At 38.5% G+C, this 25,283-nt stretch overlaps 1 protein-coding gene across 1 annotated transcript in view; it reads right to left on the minus strand.

Annotated features, from left to right (window-relative positions):
* Positions 1-18,538, minus strand: part of oprm1 (opioid receptor, mu 1) — a gene marked incomplete at its 3' end in the record, with an annotated part of 32,886 nt that extends 14,348 nt beyond the window's left edge. The window contains exon 1 of the mRNA XM_079248822.1: positions 18,351-18,538. Within this exon, the coding sequence (XP_079104948.1) occupies positions 18,351-18,367 (17 nt within the window). The 5' untranslated portion in view covers positions 18,368-18,538. The remainder of the gene's footprint in view (positions 1-18,350) is intronic.
* Positions 18,539-25,283: the final 6,745 nt, after the last annotated feature.

Here is a 25,283-nt window from a genome sequence, read left to right on the forward strand (position 1 = left end):
CACACAACCATATTGAATGCTTGCATAAGTTTTATACATTATATAAAACATTTCGACTATTTCTTTTAAAGGTTTTAACTTGTCAACATTTGATCGACAGGAGAGCAATATGAAAATCCAACAGCTGCTACTTTCTTTCCTCTGCTTTTGTTTTCTGACTTTCTCAACTAATTCAATTTTAACCTGTAAAAATATTAAAAACAAAGCTAAAGAGTGGGCAGAATTCTTGTTCCAAGTGAAGGATTTCTCCATTTACTGTTAGTCGGGCTCATAAAATAAAGTTGTGATATGAGTACATAACAAGTTACATGCAGTGAAGGATAAATGCAAGTCAGGTAGAAATATGCCATCGACATTTATGAAATGATTGATCTTTATCTTATTGATCTTGGAGAAATTGTGCAAGAGAACTGAAGAATCTCAGCTGAACTGATGCAGTCCGAATAACCCAGCAATCACCAGAAAGCAATTGTTTGCTGATGCAACTCCATTCTGAGTCATAATATTTTTTGTATACTGCAGTAAAATTGCAGCTTTCTTGCCTTTTTTTTTTGTTTTGGTAGATTTTTTATGACCTTGCACCACATTCATCAACACACAAACATTTTTCCCTTTTTTTCTGGCTTCTCTTCAATCCTCTATGAAACATAGTGCAGCCATTTTGAGTACTTCACAAATTCCATGTCTTGGCTACGGTTTGCTGTAACAGCAGTGGTTTATTATAACGTGATGAAATGGACAATGATTAGAACAGTAAAGGGAACCTGAACTTCATCCGAGTTGGATGTAGCTTCACACACTTAAATGTTAAAAAGGTGTTTCTGGCTTTAATCAGGTTTGTTGCACTGATTACGTGTATCTGTGGCGAATGAAGCTGATTAAAACACTTTGACCTCTTTGAAACTACAGACTTTGCAGAACTAACTTTTCTTCAGGTCAGACTTGAAATGTTCCACCAGATGTAATCATACAAGTTTGATTTATTGCAACCATATAAAGTTGAAGATATAAAGTCAAAGGTGCATCATTAAAAAGGTAGTCATTTCTATTTTAGATGGAACTTCATAAATAAGAGAAAAAAAAGGAAATACTTGTGTCAGACCTTTTCCACATAATTCATTGTGATCTGCTGAGTTTTAACTTAAGATCTGAGTAGTAAAGGACAAAAAGTTAGACTTGTGCCAAAAGAACAAATGGCAGCAAGTGAGTCGGGAGCACTGAAATGTGCTCCTGTTCTCCAACACACCTCAATCAAATGAATGACTCGTTACCAGGCTTCTGCAGAGCTCGATGAATTCAGCCATTTGATTCAGGTGTGTTGAAGAAAAGAGCCATCTAAAAGTTGCAGGATGGTAGATCTAACCAACATAAACCACTTACAATTGCTAGATTTGGCTTAAACAGAAGCTCAAAGTGGTTTTAAATGAACCATTTGGTAAGTGGATGTGATGAATGAAGCAAATAATTTCCTAACAACATTATTCCATGAACTGAGTGCAGCTGAATGAGGGGAGAGTTTTAACTGAAGAACATTAAAAGGGTTAGATGGGTATAAACAACTAGTCCGGTTAGTAACTGGTTGGTCAGTTACTTTGGTTCTTGCTGGAAAAGAGAATATTTGTCCGATTTTGTTGTTAGTTTAGCATTTTAAAAATAATGCTAAAACGATATAAAGAAAAATATCCAGTTAATGAGCGCCATGGCTTCAATAAACAAGATTATTTTATATGTATAAATATTTGGCTAGTGGAAATTCTGATTGGCTGTTAACTATAGGAGTCAATAACCTCATTGGTCTCTGATAAAACAAGTTTATTTTGAACTCTAGAAACATTTATTGTTACATGCATTATGATCTGGCTTATATTCCCAGAATAACATTTGGCTGCTGAAATTCTGGCTTATGATTTATGGTTGTTGATCCAAAAACATTCACTAAGAGACCTATCATCAATACTTTGCTTGCCTATTTATTATCATATCCATTTTAAAATTACTATTATATTTTGATATTTCTCTTTTTGCCACTGGCTTCTGTATACTAACTTGTGGTTGCCCCATAAAAGGGTAAAAAACAAACAAATGTGACTTTCATTTCAAAATCATAAAAATAAACACATTTTTTCACACCAGCAATGAAGCCAATATCAAACCTAAGCGTCCTTGAATTAGAGGTGTTATCTTCACAAACATTTCGTTTGCAGTGAACTAATCCCTGACAGGAAGCACTCTCTTAATTTACTTAAATCCCTGTGGATTCAGCTTCGTGTCTCATCATCTCACTGTAAACTGCTTCTTTACTTGACAACCATCACTTGAGATGCAGCGAAGCATGTAAACCTGGAAGCAGATCGTGTATCAACCGTCTCCATGGCAACCACCATACATCATTCCAAATCCAATCACAACTCCTGTGAAAATATTTTATTTTCCTTTATTGTGTTTTATTATTTTTTGTTGCATATATATTCAACTAATAAGGATATAAAGGAATGACTTATATTTTTTTAACCTGCTCATGTCACTTGCCCCATTTGAGCTCCTGCCCACAATGCATTGTGGTCTATATCAACCTGTCAAGTGACCATCGGTGCTCACTACTTTTCTAAATGCCTTATGGGTCATTTTCAGAGCACTACTGTTTTTTTCTCTGGACGTTTGGACACACATAGAAATATATAGGGCACTTTGTAGGGAATAGCGTGGACATTTGGACACAGCCATTCACTTAGGGGTGCCAGAACTGAGGATTGCAGGTCTGAGGTGGCGACTCAGTTAACACACAACTAAACGAGACATGTAACATGAACACCAGACTTTTTAGTTATATCTTCTTTTCACTGCTTATGCAAGCTGGTAACAAGTTGGTGACCAAGTCCGAAAATCTATTCGAAAAGAAAAGACATTGAAAATGATTTAAAAGCAGATATTTTTTTCATTACTTGTGTTTGGATCAGCTCCCACAGCTTAAGGCAGGAAAAAGACAGCTTTCTCTCTTCTTTAGTTCATGAGTGGTAGGAAAGGTGACCATGACATTTATGTATTGTTTATGTACGTGTTGAACCTTAAATTGTTAAAAAAAAAAAAAAACTGAGTGTAAGGTATTCACTTATCTCTAGTAATAAAAATTGGATTAATTTAAGGATAAGATCATAACTACAAGCCACTGCAATGAGTTTACTCCCAAAATTGACCGTATTTACTGAAAAGGGATGAAAACGAGGGAGTTCCTTGTTGAAGAAAGTGACATGTTTCCAGTGGTGGTGGCCTTTGCGATTTTGGGGTCGGCCGGTTTCTGGGATGAACCGATCACCAAGATAATGTTTCCTCACAGCAGAGTTGAACCAGATGTTCAATAACAAATATGAAGTGAAAAACACCAAAAGGATGGTGGTGTGAATGCACATTATGTTTGTGTGTCTGTGAATGTGAGACAGATTATGAGCAAGTGTGCTCTTAAAATTGTTAGTTGTGTGTTTTTATCCAAAGCACTTTCTACATTTCTACATTTTGTATGACAAGAGCTTTACGAATAAAACTGGATTGAATTTGACCTGTAGTGAGCTTTGAGCTTGGATCTATTGTATCTTCCATTTTTCCAGCTGGAACATTTGCTGCAGACAACAGAACCAAACTCAACAAAACACTCTAACAGCTGACTATAGAAAGGTCTGTACAAAAATAACATAAGAAAGCAAAGGCCATGACATCAATTTCTTTTCTGTTCACATCTGCTCCTTGCTTCCCTCCCTCATGTAGCTCTTGGTAAAAAAATATAAATAACTCAGCTGTGTGAATTATTCCTTTTTATTAAACACATCTACCAAATAGACGTCTGAAAAGCCTTTTTATATCCAGTCTGGGTAAAAATGGCATAAAATCAAATGTTTCATACATCTCTTCTCTATTCACATTTTCACCAATGGAGGCTGTAAAAGTAGACGCAATGGCTGGTTTGAGTGCAGCCTTAACTACTGGCTCTGTCAACGCAGGTCTTCAGGCAAGTGCCTGGAACACACAACGGGTTTTGCATATGAGACCTGAGCGAGCACATGATGGTGCGGATGAGGTGAGATATGCAGGTGCTTGACTGTGTAGGGCCTTGAATGTGATGATGAGCATCTGTTTGACCTTTTAAGTTGCCGAGCAGAAGGCGTTCTAAGTGGATTGTGAGTGGTGGAGGGTGGTTTATTGAGTGACGAAAACAAAGCGTTGCAGAGGTCAATGCAGGATGAAATGGAAGCCTGAATGAGCATCTCCATATCTGCATAGGAGGCTGAAACCAGTTTACTGAGGCCACGCCGGAGGAAAAAAAAAATCCTCCAGTGGAAACACAAGCAATATTTCTTTCCGTTTGTTTAGTCAACAGATCTTGGTCTCATAAAAGAGGTGAAGCTCATGCTTATATTTTCCTCACAGTGGCAACCAAAATACTATTTATTCTAACTTCTGAAAAAACAGTTAAATTTGCCTTTATTTATCATTAACCCTCTCAAATAGTAATAAAAACATGAATAAATCTGATAAAAGCTTTGATAATTCAGCCAAATAACATAAAAGTGATTTATATTTCTTAAAGTAAACCTTTTGTGTCAATAAAAATGTATATAAAAATTATTTACATATCTTAACTAGTGTTTTCCTTGAAAACATGTTTTGTGAATATGGGTGTATAATTCAGGGGCCATAAAGAAGAAGTCCTGCCTGGCAGTCACTGCAGCTGAATTTAATCAGCTCAGCTTCACTGCAGGTAGACGAGCTTAGTGAAAATACCTGTTCTAAATGCATCGGTAGATCCAATGGCAGGACTTCTACTTTATTTTTACTTCTACTTCTATGTTACACACCGCTGACAGTCAATGTTAACATTGCTGGAGAACAGAGAACGTGAAGTCCATTTCACTCCTGTAGGTTTATGTGTGTTTCGCCCAAAGACTGCTGGGATAGGCTCCAGCTTCTCCGCGACCCTTGATTGGATTAAGCGGTTAGGATAATGAATGAATGATTGAATGAAGGTTTATGTGTGCTATGTACAAATTGTAAGATGAATCTCTAGAAAATCATCTTTGTTCATTTCTGCTTGTTACAACAAAGGACAAGAATATTTGTCTATTGCAAGTAAAAAGAAAAACCAAATAAACTAAAACTAAACTAAACAATTAAAAAGTTGAAAGGTTTTAGCAATTCATCAGGGGATCAGATTTAAATACACTAGTTTGCAAATTAGCAGATTTTCCAGACAATCGCTGCAGAACTGTTAACAAGTTTCTCACATTTGCAGTGTAGTTCAAAAACAGTGTGTGAAATGTGAAGGGATCTGAGATTTGCACCAGAATTATTAAAAACAATCTATTTTATGTATCTGTGTTTTTTATGTTGCTCAGTATGGTCCATTTCCTTCCCCTTTGTCTGCACCTGGCTGTGCACATGTCCTTGTATCAACGTGCGGATCACAAGCGACTTCATTTGGATTCTAGAAAATAAACTCTGTTTTCTGAGTGGCTGTTGGGTTGGTAGCATCTTTACAGAGCCAGAAAGCCTTGAGCTGGGTGGAAAAACCTGTTCTGTATGTGTGTGTGTTAGGAGACACTCTTTTTTTGCCATTATTGTCATGCATTAACATTCTCATCAGTGCTGCATATGTATATGTGCCATCTCTCCCAGAAAATACAAAAATGGACAAAGAGGTAGAGATCAGAGGGGGGCTGTGTGTGGGGGTGGATGATTGACGTCTATCAAACTCCAACCTGTCTGCAGCTAAGAGCTAACCGAGCTAACCTGCAGCTAACGAGAGCTAACCAGCTAATGGAGGTGGGCATGCTAAAGCTAAATCATGCTGTTAACCAACTAAAAATCGGGGTTGTGCTACAGTTTGGCTTTATACCAGTCAATCAAAAGGAAACGCCCCTAATTATGAAGAGTTTCAACATGAACTTGGTTATAAACGAATGACGTATAAAAGCAAATTCACTCCCCCCACAGTTGTCATAAAAGTAAACCAGACCTATTAAAGCTAAAATGTTTTTCTTTTGTTTCCAAGCTGTAAACATGTTTATTTCTGCTGTGAAGTCTGTCTTTTCAACATGGGAGTCTATGGAGATTTGCTCTGTTTTGGAGCCCCTAGTGCTTTACTTTTAACAGCTGCTTGGTCAGTGCACGTGTGCAGTATGCCACTAGTGAGATGGCCAGTTTTTATGTTCTGAAATTTTTTACATTATATTCAGTTTTTGTGCGAAAAAGAACCATGTATGTTTTGCCAGGGATGATTAAGTGTCTCTTGTACTAGTTGGCATCTTCACTACATTACCTTTTATTAAAAAAAAAAAAAAAAAAACATATAAAAAACAACATTTACAAACGGTAGAAGGAGGCGTTTCGGCTCTGTGGTGAAAAACTGATATAAAATTCTCATCACAGTCTGAAACATTGAATTCAACCCAAACATGCAGAGACCGATTTAATTTATCTTTAAAAACACTGCGTTGTCATAGAAACTCCCAATGGGTGATAGCATTCTGATTATAATCATGCCTAATAATTTTGCTGAGGGTTTTGTATATATCTGCAGGACATAAAAGTCAACATTAAATATAATTTTATCCTGCTGAGCTGTGTTCTAGCAGGGAAATCACAAAGATAAGCACAAAGCAAGATCTCAGCATGGAGATGTGCAAAAAGGTTTGGTGAAGAGGAACGAAAATAAGAGGCCGTAGTGATTCATTCTTCTTTCCCTTGGTTAGAAAAATTAAAGCATCACAGAAAAACTAAAACCCAAAATTTTAACAGTCTGAAATCCAACATGCAGAATAATTTGGAATAAAATGTATGAGAACTGAGAGGTGGCATGTTGAGATGTTCCTAATTGGCCCGACTGAAGGCAGTTCAGGAGATCAATATCCGTTAAAATCAAGAAACTATAGTGAGAGTAGAAACAACTGCTAAAACATTGACGCCTCAAGTCCAAGAAAGCTGATGGTTGTTTCTTTTCTTTCTTTTTAAACAAAAACAATGGAAAAAAAACCATCTGATATTCCCTCAACCTGATGAAAGTAAAATTGGATGTTTATTTCTTTGCTGTTTATTCTTAGGAATATATTTCCCAAGCAAATAATGACAAAAATACACTAGAAAGCTGCAAGCAGCTGTGAAGGCCCTCTCACCTGCAGTGCAGGCACTGCCTTTCTTGGTGACCTCACCCCATGCTTCTACCCCATGCTTCCACTTACCTGCAGCCAGACTGCACATGAGGTCATTTTGGCTTTAAAGCGGGGGACTTCCTGTCTCCAGGGGGCAGGGCTATGGTGGCAATACCATATGGGCACGTGTTTGTAGTCAGCATTGTACTAGACTGATCCAAGATTAGTTTGGTGCAGATAATGTGTTGTGTGTCAAAGATAAATAGTGACTTTGTTGATTTAATGGGACATGTCTTGTTTCTAGGGGGCGGGACTAATTTGAAATCCAATTATAGATATGAAGTTGTGTTCAGAATGGGATTAGTATCATATCTAGTAAGTTTGGTGTGAATTCATAGTTTTCTGTGGGCGTGACATCAATTTGTTTCTCATAGCGAGACATCAAACTTTGAGGCCCCGCCCCAGAGCTGAATTAAAAGTGCACAGGGCCTTGGGCCCAGAGCGTTCCAGGGACACCTTTCCCCACCCCAACATTGTGACAATTGTAAAAGATACACAGTTAAAAAAAACGATATTTCTAACGTCTCTCAGCCAGTGGTACCAATAGCAATACACTATGCGTCACTATGTGGCTTTTATGTACATTTTGTTTCATGTCCAAGCTGCTTTTGTTTACACTATGTGGGCCCCACATGGGCTCCAGGTGGGCGTGGGGCCCTGGGTCCGTGCCCACAATGCCCAATGGATAACCCGGCCTTGCCCCGCCCTTCCTACACACCCTGGATTCTGTAAATGAATAAGAACTTATGCTTCATGAGCATGTTGACCAATTTTGGTCTCAGTTGGATAAAAGGCCAAGGAAGAGTTTGTTAAAATGTGTGGCAAAGAAAGTGGCCAAAATGACCCCAAAAAAATGGCCCGTTTTTCATCCTCAGCATGCTTCTTAAAGAGATGCTACAATTAAAGCTTGTTTCTCCATGAGAAGCAAAACGTTTGTGCCTGCTTTCTAGGCTGCAAGATCAAGAAAGAAATTCTTGTTTTGTCTGATAAATTCATACTCCATGAGAAAACTTCGTCTGCGATGTGGTGGGGATCAATGCGGGGGGCTGCCTGTACTAATATGCAATTAACCCGATTATTTCATATGTAACGAGGGCGGGTTTTGCACTCAGCTGGGTCTGTGTGTTTAAATGCCCCGTGTTGAAAAATGTTTATGCTCTCTCACCACATTGATCAGCTGTTTTAGTAAAAGAGTCTGTTTAACCTGCATCAGCAAAAATGCGGAAGCGGCAACTTTTTCAATGTTATCCACGCCCACATCAAATGTCCGACCAATCGCACGATACTTCTCGGAGCCCCCGCCCCTAAAAGAAAAAGTTGTGCCAACCCGATGTGTCGAGAACAAAATGAAGCCATTTTCTTCTCGTAGCCTCGAGAACAAAGAAAAAGTTCTTGCTTCTCGCAGAGCATCAAACACATAGTTGCACACATCTTCTGTTCTGATCCAGGCTTGACAAAGTCCTTTCACTTCATTGTTTGTCACTACTACCGTAATGGTAACTGAGGAAATAAGAGAACCATTTGGAGTACGATCCAGATCCTCAGTTCGTTGCCTAGGAACACTGCTTTTAATGGATGGAAAGCCTTTGGCTAAAAATCTGTTTGTGTCCTTCACCGCTGTCAGGAACTACAGCAGTGGAGAGAACCGCAGCTACAAAAGAAAAGTGTATTTCACAACAGATGAGATCGTTTCTGGATTGTTATGTTTGGTCATTTTTGTACCTTGCAAAGATTAAGGGAAAAAATAAAACTTTTCTTAATGACAATCATACTTCGTATCAAAAGATGAAGAGATCCACAGAACAACAAACATCCAGTCCTGTTGGTACTTTCAAATGTCAGTCTTGCTGATGACAGGCATGTTTAACAGTACCTATCATTGAGTATGAAGAGCAGAATCAGGATGAATGAATGAGTCATTGTCAATGACAGCTGAACAAAAGGACCAAGTGCTTCCATCAGTCATTATCTATGGAAAACAACCAAATCAGTCTGTTCTACCCTCCTGTTTTATTAATCATCGCTCCTTCGCCCTCTCCAACCTCCTCGGCTCGCGCAGCGAAGCCGACTGTCACCAGAAAAATTACCTTCTTTTATTTTCCCTGACAGCTCTTCAGCCTCCACAGCCTGTATTCTTGGCCTGTTTTATTTAGCAGAACAGCTCCTGCTGAAACTGACTGACAGAACTCTTAATTCTCCAGCAGTGTCCGGTGGAGGTGCTTAAGAATCTCATTACTTATAAACACACACAGGAGGCACAGTTTGATTAGCTCTCTGCTCTCAATACTTATAACTGTCTCCTCTGCAAGCGTAAAGACTCACACTATGTTTGTTACAAAAACGCAAATCTAGAAAGACCAGCGATCAAAATTCACACTGCTGTTCATCAGCAACTTGTTGCTTTACTGTCGCCACAAGATTAACCACCGAATAGATTTGTCTTGACTCCTTAATGGCAGATGAGTTTGTTCGTACAGCAAAGCAAACAAGGTAATTGCAGCATAAAATCTGCATGCGAGGCGCAGATATTGAGCTAAGCACTCATGACATAACAACTACAGTACACAATGACTGCATGCTGATTATAGTGCAGGTGTTACAAAACAGAGGTCAGAGAAGGTCATAGAAGTTGGCTGTGAAGATACAAATCAGATTTATTAGCTACAAATAAAAAAAAATGGAATATAATTCTGAATAAAATGTCAAAGCTTCTTGGCTACTGAAACAGAATTACGCTAACGCTTCTGTCAGTTTGCTTTGTTCTCTTCAGCGGGACTTATACCCACAGAAACGTTCACACATTTACATGATCAAAGCTCTGGAACAAAATAAACAGTCCTGAAGAGTTTTTTAACTACTTCATGCATCATCGTTGGCGGCTAATTTGCATTAAATAAGTGTCAGTGATTCATTTTTATCTCTTACAAGTTCCTAATTACTGCAGTTGCATGTAAAGCAATTTACATGATTTAGGAGTAATTCAGAAATATCAGTAGAATATTTAAAAAAAAACTGGAAATACTTTATTCTGCATGTGGTTTAGCAGTTTTAAAGAATTTCATGTCCATCTGAAATCTGAAATGCTTATGGGTGCATTGAAAATCGATTATTAGCTGTAATTGTTCCATTTCTTCATGCTTAAATTCCTCAGTTCAATAAGTCACTTGAGCATTAGGAGGATAAAAATCTCAGCCCTTGTTTGGTGCATGCAGTCTGAATTACACAGACTGAGCCTCTCCTCTTTCAGTAAACAGCACCATGGGTCGTTTGCACAAGCTGTTGGTTTGACTTTTAGTTGTGCCTGAAAATTAATGGACTGAATAGCTGCCTGTAAACTCTTCCATGTATTTATTAGCTGGTAAACCGATGAAGCCGTCCAGCATGAGGTTACTTTAACTTGTGCACTCAAACCAAAAGTCATGCTTTTAGCTACAACTTACATTGTCCTTTTTAGATGGGGAGCAATCTTTTATGCTATTTAAGTAACACACATTTATGTCATATCAGACACATTAAGTGACCGTTGTGAAGATTTATTCTGGAACCCAAGTTCTGTCTTTGAGATCTACCATCCTGAAACTTTTAGACGTAAACCTTTTCCAACACACCTAAATCAAATCAAATCAAATTCCCTCCTGCATGTCATCAAGCTCTGGTAATGAGACATTCACTTGAATCAGGTGTGTTGGACAAGCGTCGCATCTAAACAATGCAGGATGGTTCGAGGACTGAACTTGGGCATCCCTGTACTGAAGTTTCACAAAGTGATAAAGATGATTCATTAGTAACTATATCTTTTTTAACCTTTTGAACCATTGTTTACATTTTTGTCGAAGGAACATATAGACTAAATGAAAAATCAAACAAGGTTTTGTTAAAGGACACAAGATTAGTTCACAGAGTTTATGTAGGGAACATTTTTTAAGCAAAGCAGTCTTGTCATTGATATGAGCCGGCCTCAGTGAGACCCAGCATTTGAAACCTATACTCATAAATAAATAACATAACAACAACGTAACACCATGAAGCATTGACTATGGAAGAACAGATGCATTAACAGAATAGACTGCAGCCTTTTCTGACATAATCAAGCAGGCACAAATCAAAACAATTTTTCAGTAAAATGACAATTGAAAGCAAAACAACCTGTCACATCTGAATTTCTAATTAAGAATGAATCAATTATTAAGACACACGACAGAAATTTTGCCATATTTCCCATCACATGCCGCTATCGAGGCCATTCCACATCCATCTTGCATCCTACCTGACCTGTTAGCTCTCTCCAGCCAGCAGAAGACGATCTTATGATGACTCTTGTTTTCTCCCTTTACCTCTTTTAATCTTTTGCTGAATCACTGACGTTGCATGTTAAAAACAGCCAGTGTGTTTTCTATCATCCTGAATGATGAAGCTGCATTTATGCAACACTGCTGGGCAGCAGCGACTCCACAAATGCACATAATAGATTTAACTGTGTCCTCGAACAAGTCCAGGATGTGGAGTTTTAAGGTCAGAAAGTTACGTAATGCGCCTTTAAGGTGAAATTCTCAAAAACCATGACTGCTGAACGTGATGCTTGCAACTGCTGTATTGCAGAAATACTCTGCAATACTGGATGTGTCGGTGAGGCATGATATGCAGAGTGCAGGGTACTGCTGGACTGGTTTGAGGCATGTTGTGGAAAATATCCCCCCATCTGGAATATAAACAAATAAAGTGACTTTAAGTTTTAGCAGGAATAAGAATAAAGAATACAATCTGTATCCTGAAGCAGCTGAAACTGAAGTGGCATTCACCTGGACAGGAAACTGGACTGGAAATGCAAAACTGAGGCCTCATACAAGGACCAGAGTGGATTCTACAGCTTGAGGTAGTGTAAATCAATAAACATTTGCAGCAAGATGTTGCGTGTTTTCAGTAAGTCTGTGATGAAGAGTCATTCACTCTGGGACCAACTGGGGCAGCAGCAACACACTTAATGACTCAACAACCTGAACAAACTGCAGCGGATTACTATGTGGAGCCTACATATTGTGGACAGACAAGTGTTGCACAAGCTGCTAAACATTATTAACAACACAACACTCCCTCAGCACAACGGAGGGGTATCTTCAGTCAGAGGGTTCTTCAGCTACTGTACAAAAAAGCTCTCTTTGTTTTGTATTACACTTTTATAAATAATGAAATGATGGTGGGAAAAATCCAATAACTTTCCTTTCGAGATTAACCCTTTATGATATATATATATATTATATATATATATATATATATATACACACATATATATACATATATATATATATATATATATATATATATATATATATATATATATATATATATATATATATATATATATATATATATATATATATATATATATATATATATATATATATATATATATATATATATATATATATGTTGTGGTTTGGATCCACTTGTCTGGTTTTCACAGTCCAGTTGTTCTGGGTGAGCACCTTTAGTTCATGTTGAAACATTTCTGTACTGATGGGAGTGACGTCTTTCAGCATGACATTGATTACAAGCATCAGAAGTCATTTTATAAACCCCATTAGAGTGTCAGGATTCTTGCTGCCATTAACTTGGCTAATAAGAATCTGCATGCTGGTTATTTTAAATTTAAAATCAATAGAAAGTAATAGACTGAATAAGAGAAACCCGTTCTGGTGGATTTCAAGCATGAGGTCCATAAATCAGACTAATTTCATGTTTACTGTGAAACGTGTGTTACACTGTCATAGATTCACTGAAATATTATCTTAATATCAGCAACAGAATTGTACAAAATGGTATTTTCTTTTTTGTGCTTCACGCAGCACGAAGTAGCATCCATGTACGTCCAGACCAGCAGGTACAGATGTTTGTTATTGGCTTCCAGAAATGCTGCAGCTGCTGAATGTGACCAACTAGCTGCAGCTGCACATCTAGCTGGATGGGGTTTGGAGAAGCGGTGGACTCATTTTACAGTCATCAGGCTCAGAACACCTCCCAGTGTTTCCATGGCAACAAGAAGCAATCTGCTCCGGCGCCGTATTCCTCGTGGAACCCAGCACTTTCTGAACAAACCGCAATTGATTCCTATCAATTGGCTGTGCAGCTCTGCAGTCATGTTTGCTCACTATAAGTTTGCGGATGTTTGCAAAAGATCAAGCAGGAGGCTTTAAATGGACAGAGAGGTTAAAGGGTGAAGGAGCAAATACTTTATGGCTTTGAGGTTGTCATTACTCAGACTGGAAGGGAAAAAAAAAAAAACATCGTCCTCATCTGTTTAAACTGGCCATGACTGTATAACAGGGATGAAGAGTTCAGGGCAAGTAAATATCCATTCATGCTGCGTCATTACCCAAATGCCAGTTCACTCTCAGTCTGCCAGGAGAGAGTAAAAAGCATGCAGAAACACATAAAAGGCCATCGATAGATAAATGTTAATGACTTTCTTGATGCCCTTTGCCTTTTATGCAATTTTCCTAAAACCCCTTTACATCAAATAGTTGCCGAAAAGTTTTTCTTTGTCACATTTCTTTGACATAAACAGACTCAAAAAGAAAAAAAAGTTCTTCTGCAAAATAAATGCACTTCAGGGAGCAATCAGACTGGAATTATTTTAGCAGGGTTTAGCAGCATTCATCTCCCTGGAAACAATGGAGAAGTAAGGGAAATGATAAACGGATCTGTAGATCTGTATAGAGAACTCTCCTCCAAATTTACACTCATTGAAGAGGTGGAGTGAAGCTCTTTCAGCCGAATTCAGCACAGCAGATCTTCTGCGTAGTCACTCTTCATTGACTGTATCAGACCAAAGTGGATAACTGCTAGTGAGACACATGAAGGTAAACCCCCTCGCCTTTATCTTCCTTCTCACATCTACACCTTCTTATTTATCGCTATCCACCTTCCCTTCAGCACCTCTCTCATATCCAGGTCCTCTTCAAGTACACTTGTCTGCATTTTCTTCATTATCATCGACAACCAATCGAGTGCATATTTTTCTACCTGAAAACTTCTCATCTGGAGTGACACGTCTTGAGCCAAGAGGCACCTAACCAGCAGAAAGGCCTGCGTTTTGTATGCAGTTAAAGATGATGATGAAGCCCACTCCTGTACGCATTTTATACATTAACACAGGATGATTTGCTTTTAACATAACACACTGTGTTCTGATTCTCATTAGTAATAGGCTATTATGAATTGGCTTTCATTACGTTTTCTTCTCTGTCTGTAAAGCGTCTTGAGATGGCATTGCCGTGATTTGACGCTATATAAATAAAGTTGAACTGAATTAATATTTTATATCAAAAAATGGTTAAAATCTGAATGTAAGAAGAAACAGCCAGTGCTCCTTTATAATGTCCGTTCACACATAACCCCTCCTGTGTTTTTGCTCTTAACGAAGACAGAAAAAAAAGCTCCTTGAACAATGACATCTCATATTTTTGAAAAATGTAGGCAGAAATAAGGAAAAATGAAATGTTGCAACACCAAGTTTGTCTTTTCTTTATAAGAAACCGCACAGTTTCAAATATCCTCATCACATGTGTGAAATCAGAAGTGACGGAGCCGAGTGGAGAGGAACACATGTGCTTAACTCTCAGCACATATCAGCTGTGGGCCTGTTGCTTGTTTTAACGTCATTTCCAACTATTTCTTGGCGCTCCGTAATTTGTATGAACAGAAAACACTGAGGCCACAGACAGTGGAATCTGACAGGCTCCATGGTGCATAATGTTGTTGTTGAGCACTCACATGGGAGTAATGTGCTGTATCTTGTCACACCAACGCCATTTCTCCCCTCTTTAGTTTTGAAATGGCAGATCAAAGCGATGCAGGGGCACATATACCTTTTTCTATATGAGCGTATGAGCTTTTTCTTTTTACTCAGAAGAATTTTACAAACCAGTGGCAGCTACATACACAGAAGCTCATTTGTTGGGCTTCATTGTCACACACACATTATCATGCTGTTACACCCGCACTAGGCTCTGCTACAGACACACCCACTCCGGCCAGCTTCCCACAAAGTCAGTCTCCTGATTACTGATCTTTCTCACCTGTCATCCATTCAATCCTCCAGCCACATAAACAGCAGCTCTCCAGCCATTCATTGTCGGACCTCGTAACTCCTCGCGGCTTTTCCCTCTGTCCCTTCCCCAACTCTCTCACCAACCAAGAAGATCGCTTTTGGCTTGACTTCCTGGTTCTGATCCCTTGCATGTTTCTCGTATCACCCCTTTAAGCTGCTTCCCCATCAGCTTGGTGAGATCAGTATTTTCCTGTTGGTGAATAAACTTGTTGCTGATCTTATCTGTCTCGAGGAGTCCTTCGTTACACCTGCCTTTTGAGTTCAACATCCTGAAAACAGCAACAGGCTACACAAGTTTGTGCAAAACATTTTAAAATACCAATAAGAGCAGCAGATGCTGAGAACACACATCTGTTCGGGCACATGCTTCCTGTGGCTTTTCACGAGAACGTTTATTGTTATTAATAATTTACAATAAATGACCCGCCACCAACCTTTCCATCACATACAGCTTCAGGGAGAGGAGTACTCAACTCTGTCCTGAAAGGACCCAAACTAAATGGATCCAACAGTCTATGAAGTTCTGCACGATGATTAGAGTCAGGTGTGTTGGAGCAGGGATAAACTGAAAACCTGCAGCACAGCGGATCAGAAAGCAGGTTTCACAACAGCAAAAGGTCAATAAATTGTTAAGCTAGGGAAAAAAGATAAAGGTAGCCAACATTTATTCATGTGTTTTGGAAGATCAAAGCATGAGGCTCCCAAACGAGAGCAGAAACTGGGTGTTTTTCTTACTCTGACTTGGTGCACCAGCTATTAGCTACTGGAGGTGATGTGTCATGTAGCCTAAGCAGCACACGCTCTTCAGTGCATCAATTAAATGACATTCATCTTCTTTTAACTGTTATAGGGACTAATAGGGCATGGGTGAGGATGGTTGTGGGTGGGTGAAAGGGGACTATGGGTGTATGTGTGTGTGTGTTTTATCTATTTTAATGTAAATTGTTTTATTATGTGAAGCACTTTGTATTGTTTTTAAGAACGAAAAGTGCTATCCAAATAAAGTTTGATTTGATTTGATTTGATTTGATGTGCCATGCAATGTGTGTGTTCGTCAGTGATGGGAATAAAGGCGTTAAAATAAACTTCATTACAAACAGCGTTACTTCTGATTTGTACTTTAAAAACCCTGCAAACCAAAGTGCCGCACAAAGCAAAGGTCAAACATAAAATAAAGCTATATTTCTTTTCTAATCCGCCTATGCATGACATCTGCACAGTAACTTCTAATCAATTCTGCTTTTATTATTTTAATATAATTTATGATTTTATTGTAAATTTGCTATTTGTATTTTCTTGTATGCTTTTTTTTCTGTAATGCTTTTAATGTTTCATTTAAAGCATTCTGAATTGTCTTGTACATGAAAGGTGCTATACTAATAAACTTGCCTTGCCCATAACTCTATAAGACACAACAATCAGCGATAACAATAAAAAGTCAGCATCTCAGGCTGAGTTAAAAGCCAATCATTTGTTTCCAGAAAAGACTGAAGTGAATATCCATCATTGCAACACCGTTACATTACATTGCATTACTGATAAAAGTAACAGCGTTACTATAACTCAGCACCATGATGCTGTCATCTGACCGGGGATTTTACTGACAGAAATAACCAGAGTGATGGTGACTGACTGATGAAGAGTAAAATGTCATGCCAGAACACATGTACACATACACACACACACACACACACACATAAATAAGACACAGCAGGATAAAAGACAAGAACGTTGTGAGAAATGCTCATTATGAGCAGATACAAAGAGTTTCTTCATGTTGACTGCAAGCATGTTAGAATCACGTGAAACTCCCCTGAGGAGGACAAGAAGCCTCGACATCCAGCAGATTGAGATTCGGGATGATTATTATTCTCTTATTAATTTATTCCAATAAGTTTCCATTTCATTCATTAGTCCGATTCAGTTTCAATACATATAAATGATCATGCAGATAAATTATTAAGTTGCTTTTTTTTAAATGATGCTGTAGCTCCATTACTAACTCTGTTACTACTACTACTACTGTTATTACTACTGAGTCAGTTTAATAGTTACTAGTTAGTAGCCTAACTAGTAACTATAATGAATTTCTTTCTTGAAAGCATTGTGCCCACCACTGGTGTTTATTACATATTGTTCATTAATGTTCAATTATTAGTCATAACATAATGCTTTCTTATTTAGTGCAAAGAGACACCACCACCATCACACACACACACACACACACACACACACACACACACACAAACACACACACACACACACACACACACACACACAAACACACACCGCAAAAAAAGCTGCATGAAGCAAATAGTTTAATACCAGAAGCACACTTACACACACACACACACACACACACACACACACACACACACACACACACACACACACACACACACAAGAACAAGAACAAGAGGGCGAACCCTATAGTGTGATCATCATCTCCAGTACGCAGCAGAGTGAACAGACTTTGCATCATGTGAACATGTAAAACTAAGCTCATTTCTCTCCTCTGTCCTTCTTCATGTCTGTAGTTTCATGTCAGAATTTGCTGCTACGGTGATGTTCTGGATGGGCTGTGAACATCTTCATCTCTGCAGTCTGAACTGGAAACACAGCAAACCAGAGTGGCTTTATTTCTCACCAGGGGTTTTTATTAACTTACACTAAAAACAGTTCGATATTTGTCTCCTCTGTTAATGTTTTTTAATTAAGATTTTTCTTTCCCTCTTCCCTGCAGTGGCTATTCTCATTCCTTCCCCTCCTCAGTTTGCATCTGGTGCGTCATGGTGAGGCCAATGTCCAAATGAAATCTAATGATCAGAATGACAGATATATCATTATAACATTGTGTTACATGCATGTAACTGTAACAGCTCAGATCAGGTTTGACCTGCTCTCTTTTCTTTTCTTTCTTTCTTTTTTCTGTTTTACTTTGAACACCTGCAGGTCTCTGCGCGCGCCTGGATCTGTTCGTGTTATGAGTTTAGTTTGTTTGTTTTTGTGGGTTTTTTTTTTGTTTTGTTTTGTTTTTTTTGTCTTACCTGACAATGATGTACATGACCAGCACGTTCCCCACCAGCCCCACCGTGCACACGATGGAGTAAAGAGCGGTGATGACAATGGCAATGATGGCCGGGTTGGCGTCGTCGTCCACGGAGCCGCTCAGTCCGCCGTCGCTGCATCGCGTCTCCGCGAAGCTGCTGTTGTCAGTGAAGTTCCGACACAAGCTGCTGTTGTAAAGCAACTGGATGTGGCTGTGCTGAGCTGGGTCCGAGCTGTTGCCGGCGCTCTCCATGGTCCTCTCCCGGTGCCGCTGCGCGTGTCGTCCGGCTCGGTGCCCTGTGGTGCCCCGCTGGGTGACTGTGCGCCGTTTGCCCGGCGAAGCGCGGCGGTTCAGGCGCGCGGCGTTCCTGCAGAGATATTCAACCTGGACGTGTTGAAGAATATGTTGTTGTTGTTGTTGTTGTTGTTGGCGACCCTCGTGCAGCGCTTTCAGCCTGCGTGGGACAGTAGCGACGGTGTGAAAATGAAGGTAATCTGCACTTCCTTCCTCACCCAAGCCCTGCCTCTCTTTTCCTTCCTTTCCTTCACTCCCCTCCCTTCTCAGCTCTTTCCTTCCCAATTTTTGCACACATTTATTTACTCATTTCTTCCCTCTCCCCAATGTTCTTCCTTTGCTCCAGTTTTAATCATTTTTCTCCAAACTTCTCACTTCCTTCTCCTCTCACCTTTCCTTCTCCACTTCCCCCATTTACTTCTTCATTTCTTCTATTTCATTCCCCACGTTTGGTCTCATTTTTACTCTTTTTTATTTTTCTTTCTTGTTTATTGTCTGTTTTTCTGGATTAGATTCAAGAAATCCTGATTATTTTCTTCACCACACTCTTTCCTTCCTCACATCTTTCCTCAGCTTTTAGATCTTACACCTGTCCTGAGGGATCACATCACAAGTGGACAGCACTAAAAATGAGATTTGATCAGTCATCCCACATTCAGTGGTGGTCCAGGACACTTCTGTCCACTTCTGTCTTCATTTTGAAGATGCGCTGAAAGCACCATTGACTCTTTCAGTGCATAAACAGAGCTGTTAATGTGCCAAGATGTTGCGTGCAGCCTTCTGTGCAGCAAGGAAAGAAGTTGTAGTGAAGGAAAAGAGCAAAGCAAACAGGGTCCAGAGCAAACAGGAGGACTCCTACAACCACACAAAGGCATCACAAAGAAGATGGAGGACTGTGACAAAGGAAATTTGTGAAAATCTGATTCAACATCTTTGTTTTTAATCTTGCATTTACATTAACAACTGTATAAAACTGTTCTGACTGAGTAACATGTGAACACACACACACACACACACACACACACACACACACACACACACACACTCTATGATAAGTTATATAACCTTCAGCTTCTCCAAGAAGGAACAGTGTGCTGTGGTAGCTACGACCGTACCCATGACTACCATCCTGCAACATCACCAACCCACATAAATCCATCTGAGTGACATCTGAGCACAGTAATGGAGGAGTCCTGGGATTATCTGTTAAGTCGTCCATGAAGCGCCTTGATAAGCATTCTTTGTTTTTGTGTTCTGTCTTCTGCTCTGTTTTCTAATGAGTGGAGCCAAGCGAGGGAATGTTACGCAGCATAATCCAATAGGGATTGATTTTAATCAAGATAATGTCCCTGCTTGTCTCATTACTGTTCCAGACTGGCATGAAATGGGCAAAGAGCCTTTACTAAACGTGCTGGAGAGAAACATTTCATGAGTATTAGCATTTTTCAAAGTCATTGATGCACATTTGTTTTTATGAGTTGCTTTGATTGAGAAAAAAATGTCATTATGATAAAAAAAAAAAAAAAAAAGATGATGCAACTGTGTGTAAACACAATGAAATAAGGGATGGTTTCAATTCACTTCAGTCAAACTTCACTGATCTCCCTGACAAACTCAGCCTGGCTTCATGCAGTTCAAACCTCCATGTGATAAAAACTTTTTCCAAACTGCATTGTGAGCAGTCACAAAACTCCAGTGTATATAATTAAAGAAAAAGCCTTTATAGCACAGTTTGATGAAGTTTTGGCTTCAGATCCTGATACTTGTTTGTTTTGCATCTTAAACAACAAAAGCTCTTTAGATAAGGGCGGGATGTCCATGGACTGCCCCCCTCCACTCCCCCCCCCCCCCATCCCAACACATCCATTACATGTGTTAAAAACTCCATAATAATGATGGGAAACATGCAAGCTGAACCATTTACTATTAATATTTTTGTCATGTCAGATATGTTAATTGAGACCTTCTGCTTCTGTGATAATGTCCTGCTGGAAGTTGTTGTTGTGCAAAAAGACCTGCTAGGGGTTAGAGCTCATGGATTTCTTGTCCATTTGCGTAGTGTTTTACTAGTCTAGTCCAGTTCAACACATGACTAGTAATATACCAAAAAGAGAAACCAGTATCAACTGGTGAATAAAGCTGAGTGACTTAGTTAATAACTGAAAGTGTTTGTGTTGTCTGTTCTGGTGGTAATGCTCAAGTTACTTCCTCTTCAAATGCTCAGTTCAAAAATTGGCTTGCTAACCAAGTCTTACAAAATTATTTCCAGACAAAAGGTCCTTTAATCTTGTTGTAAGAGTACTACACTCAGCAAGAGCTGAATGTGTAAGATTAATAACCATGTTTTTATAGTAAATGTCTTTTATTTCTACCTATGTACTGAATCCTAAAGTTTTGTTTGCATCAAGTCAAATCAAATCACTGAAAAACTGTTTCAGATCACATTGTACGTTTCACTGGCAATTTTAGCTGGTAAATCCTTCCAGTACCAGAACACGCACTGCAAAATTTAGCTGTTTTCATGTGCATAAAAAGCAGCTAAACAATATTAAAGTGATGTGTAAAATCTTTGTAAAGACTTTGTCTCATTTTTAAAAAATAAATATTAAAAGAAGTTGTTGCATTCAGAAGAATGATATTTATATTATCTCTTTTCCCAAAGGGAGAAAGAACCTGTTGCACCGACAGGTCCGTTTTAAGTGTTTTAATTTGTTTTTAACGTTATAAGGGACTTGACATGAAACCTTCACTAGCTGTTTTAGAATATTTCTCATTTGTTTAAAGTGTAAAAACTTTTCTAATTTCAGAAAATCTGACCAAATTAACCAAATGTAATTATCCTACTGCACTGGTGGATTATTTCAAGTCTGAATCTCCTTCACTGTTTTTTTTCCCACTCATATTAAATAGCTAATTCTTTGTTTTTACAGTAAATAAAATGCTTCAAGATTTTAGATTATTTATAAATGATATTTGCATTGTAGCTTAAATGCCATGATTTGGAGTTTTTGGGTTGTCGTTTGCTCTCTTTTCTTGTTTTGTTTTATAGTTTTTTTTTCTGCTTAACCTCCTGTGTCTGGTCTTTTAGTCCACCTGGTTTCATTGCGCTCATTCATTCCACCTATGTCTTGTTGTGTTCTCTGTGTATACAAACTGCATGGTCAGTTTGCCTTTAACAGTTTATTCTGATTTTTCCAGACTCTTTCCTGCAGCGGTCTACCTACTGCGTCATCCGTCTGTGTTTGGATCCAGCACCACGTGACATTAAAGCTGTACGACAGACTCAAAAGGCTGAATAACGTCACAGTTATCTAGGCATGACCTCTCAAAATTATCTCAACTTTAGTTCACTTTCCAGTGGAAATTTGACTGCTGGCAAATAAATGACAACGTACAGTCATAAAATATACTATATTTAAACCTGTACGTCTGACTTCATCTTAAAGAACATATGTTCCGCTGTGATTACTCTACAATCAACATGGACGTTAGGCAGATACAGAACTAAGACTGAAGGCAGCAGAAAACAGTCCTGTGTGACCTCATTAGACAGCTGCCAAAACCATCATTAAGTCTTTGTTGACTGAATAAATCCAAACCCAAAGAAATATCTCATCACTCTTTGGAAATGTTATTTTTTTCTGAAGCAAACAGTGAAAAAAAACCCTCTAAAACTGATAAAAAAAATGATCACTTCCAAGATGCCTGAAGTACAGCAGCTTTTCTATCTGTGGCAGACAGCTGTACAGATACATTTTAGTTTCTTTGGGAAGCATGCATGTAAAGTTTACAACATTTTAAGCTGTTATTTCAGAGAAATGCTGCTGTACTGTGGCTGATATATTTTACCAAAAACAGAAACAGACGCATGCTTCATCAGTTTGCCAGACGTACGCTCCAAAGACCCTCCAGTGTTTTGTCAGGGATCCTCTCAGGATATTCAAACTCATATTTATTTATACAGGACAAATATATATTCTTTACAGCACCAATTTGTCATGTTGCATTTGATTAAATAGCTTTCATCTGGAGAAGTTTATGTAACCCTACTGAACCACGTATACTGTAAATTTAAAGTAACCATTTAACAGCACTCAAACTGGTGTGTGTTTGTTTAAAGGGGGGCTGCATGGTGGGCTCATGTCGTTTGTCAACATCTGAAATGGACTGATTGCAGCCACAGATACAGAGAAATAAAGTTTCCATGGAAAATGAAATAAGCTCTTGATTTCTGGCAGAAAGCCCTGGCTTGAAATCTGAAAGAAAAGATCTCTCATGTGCGTCCAAACTGGCTGGAAAAGAGCTCACTTATTCAGCAGGTTACAGTAAACGGAGCTAAATCATCTCTGTCTCACAAACAGACACACAGAGCACTGGTTGAGCAAGCTAGAAGGTAACTAAAACTAAAACTTAGGATATGCAGTGCATGTGAGGAAGCATGTGCGTCATTATCATGCTGTCGCATAATGCATTAATATGAAGCATCACATGAGGATGAGTTTTTGCCTTGTGCCGCCGCTTGTTTTTTTTTTTTCCCCTTTTATGATTAACTTTCTGACAAAGTAGCTGTAAAACAGAGGAAAACCTGTCTATCTTAATATACTTAATTCATATTTCTTAAATGCGGTGGATTAAAAGACAACTGGTTACCAGCACAGCTCTTGTCACAGGAAGGTCCATCTTTTGTCAAAAATATTTTAAATATGATCATGAATCCATTAATCCAAACTGTAAATGATGCATCAGCTCTGTTGGAAAGAGAATTAAAAAAAAAACATCCAAGCAAATTATCTTCCCTAAACTAGCATTTTGGGGAGATACTCTCACAAATATTGACGTAAACATCACTGCAGATTAAACTGGATCACAACTGCACAAACTTTCCTGCTTCAGCCTAAAATATACTCAACAAATGAGTTTGTCACAGCGGTCCCTTTGCATGCTGGGATTGCTCTTTGTACAGTTTTTAAAAAATGCATCAAACATCAAGGGTAAAGAACGAAGAATGTTCAGGTAACGTCACCGAGTATTTCTCTTCCAATTTTGGAGGAACCCGGCTCCTGTTTCCATTTCACAGGTTTCTTCCTGTTAACCTATGTTATATAAGATGTCTAAAACATGCTGAAAAGAACCTTCTCTTCCATAAGCAAGAGAGGTGAAAAGTTGTTAAGATACAGAAACAGTAAGTATTAATAACTTAGAATCTTCTGAAAAACATACACTTCAGGTGTACCTGTGTTGCTACTTATTTTAGCCTCAGAAGTCAGTGTTTACCTTGCATTTGGTGTAAGTTCCCCCATCTGTCACGATTTTAAAAGCTAACAATTATTAAATGCTCATGCAACCACTTTACAATAGATGCATGAAGACCTGCAAGTCAGTTGCAACAACACCGTCATAATGATAATTTATTTGTTAAATAAATATTTATTATTCTGATATTTCTAATTCAGATATGGATTCTAATATCAGATATGTTATCTGTTCATCTGTGTGGATTCATTAATGATAAATGAATCTATTGTGGGCATTTTAAAAGGAAAAGACGTGTGTGTTCATATACATGAAGGTTAAAGCATCTTGTTTGAGTAAATTAAGTAAAAAATTATGAAAGCACATTGGAAACATAAATTTTCTACAATAACAATAAAGTATACAAAAAAACACCTGGTTATGATTTACTGTGAAATGTCTGGAAAGACTGAACAGCAGGGAATGTTGTGACTGAATGTTTAACACAACAACACTGGGACTCGTGTTAATGAGAGAACAACAAATACAATCCTGTCAAAGAAGGTGAAGTTCTCACCTGCACATGGGAGTGTCATCCACACCAGTACGCTTTCATTTAAAATCATCTATTTATTGCATCTGTAGCCAGTGACCCTTATACATAAATACTCAGGTGAACCGCTCCACCTTTTCTCTCATCATCCCATTCATAGCTGACACATTGCAAATCAGCCATCTTTACTTCTGTGTGCACGAAGCCCAAACTGTTTATATGCAAACCACAGTCAGCCAGAACCTCATCACACGGAGAGGCTTCTGCACAAGCGCTCTCTGGTACGTGCTTATCCAACGTTTTGCTGCATTGCCTCCAAGATGATATGTTGGATGAAAATCTGCTGTTTGATTTTCTTTTTCTGCACGGATCATGAAGTTGCTGCCACAGCCGAGGACATACCTGATAAGATAAAAGCCAATAAGATGAAATACTCGTAAGAAAATATGAACAAGATGGAGATTAAAAAGATGAGAACCGCTGCTGAACTAATGTGAACAGGTTCCCCAAAAATGGCAAGTCAATCCCACAGATCTGTGCAGTGTCGAGATATAAGAAAGTAATCAGTTACTTCTTATATCTGTAAATTGTAATCAGACTTCTGTACTAGTTACTGCATTTGAAAATGACCTTCTCTACTTTTTACTCTACTTTACTTTCTTGTTTCTTAATTTACCATGTAGGTACATGGACAAACGTCACACCATCTCATCCCCGTAGTGTTTCTTGGATAAATGTATATAAAATAGCATTTTAAACTGTATAAAGGAACAATATTCCTGTTTCAAGGAAGAAGAAACCTCATTGTAAAATATTAACCAACCAACCAACCAACCAATCTTCATCTTTTAT

This window comes from Telmatherina bonti, assembly GCF_933228915.1.
Source record: "Telmatherina bonti genome assembly, chromosome: 11".
Taxonomy (NCBI): Eukaryota; Metazoa; Chordata; class Actinopteri; order Atheriniformes; family Telmatherinidae; genus Telmatherina; species Telmatherina bonti.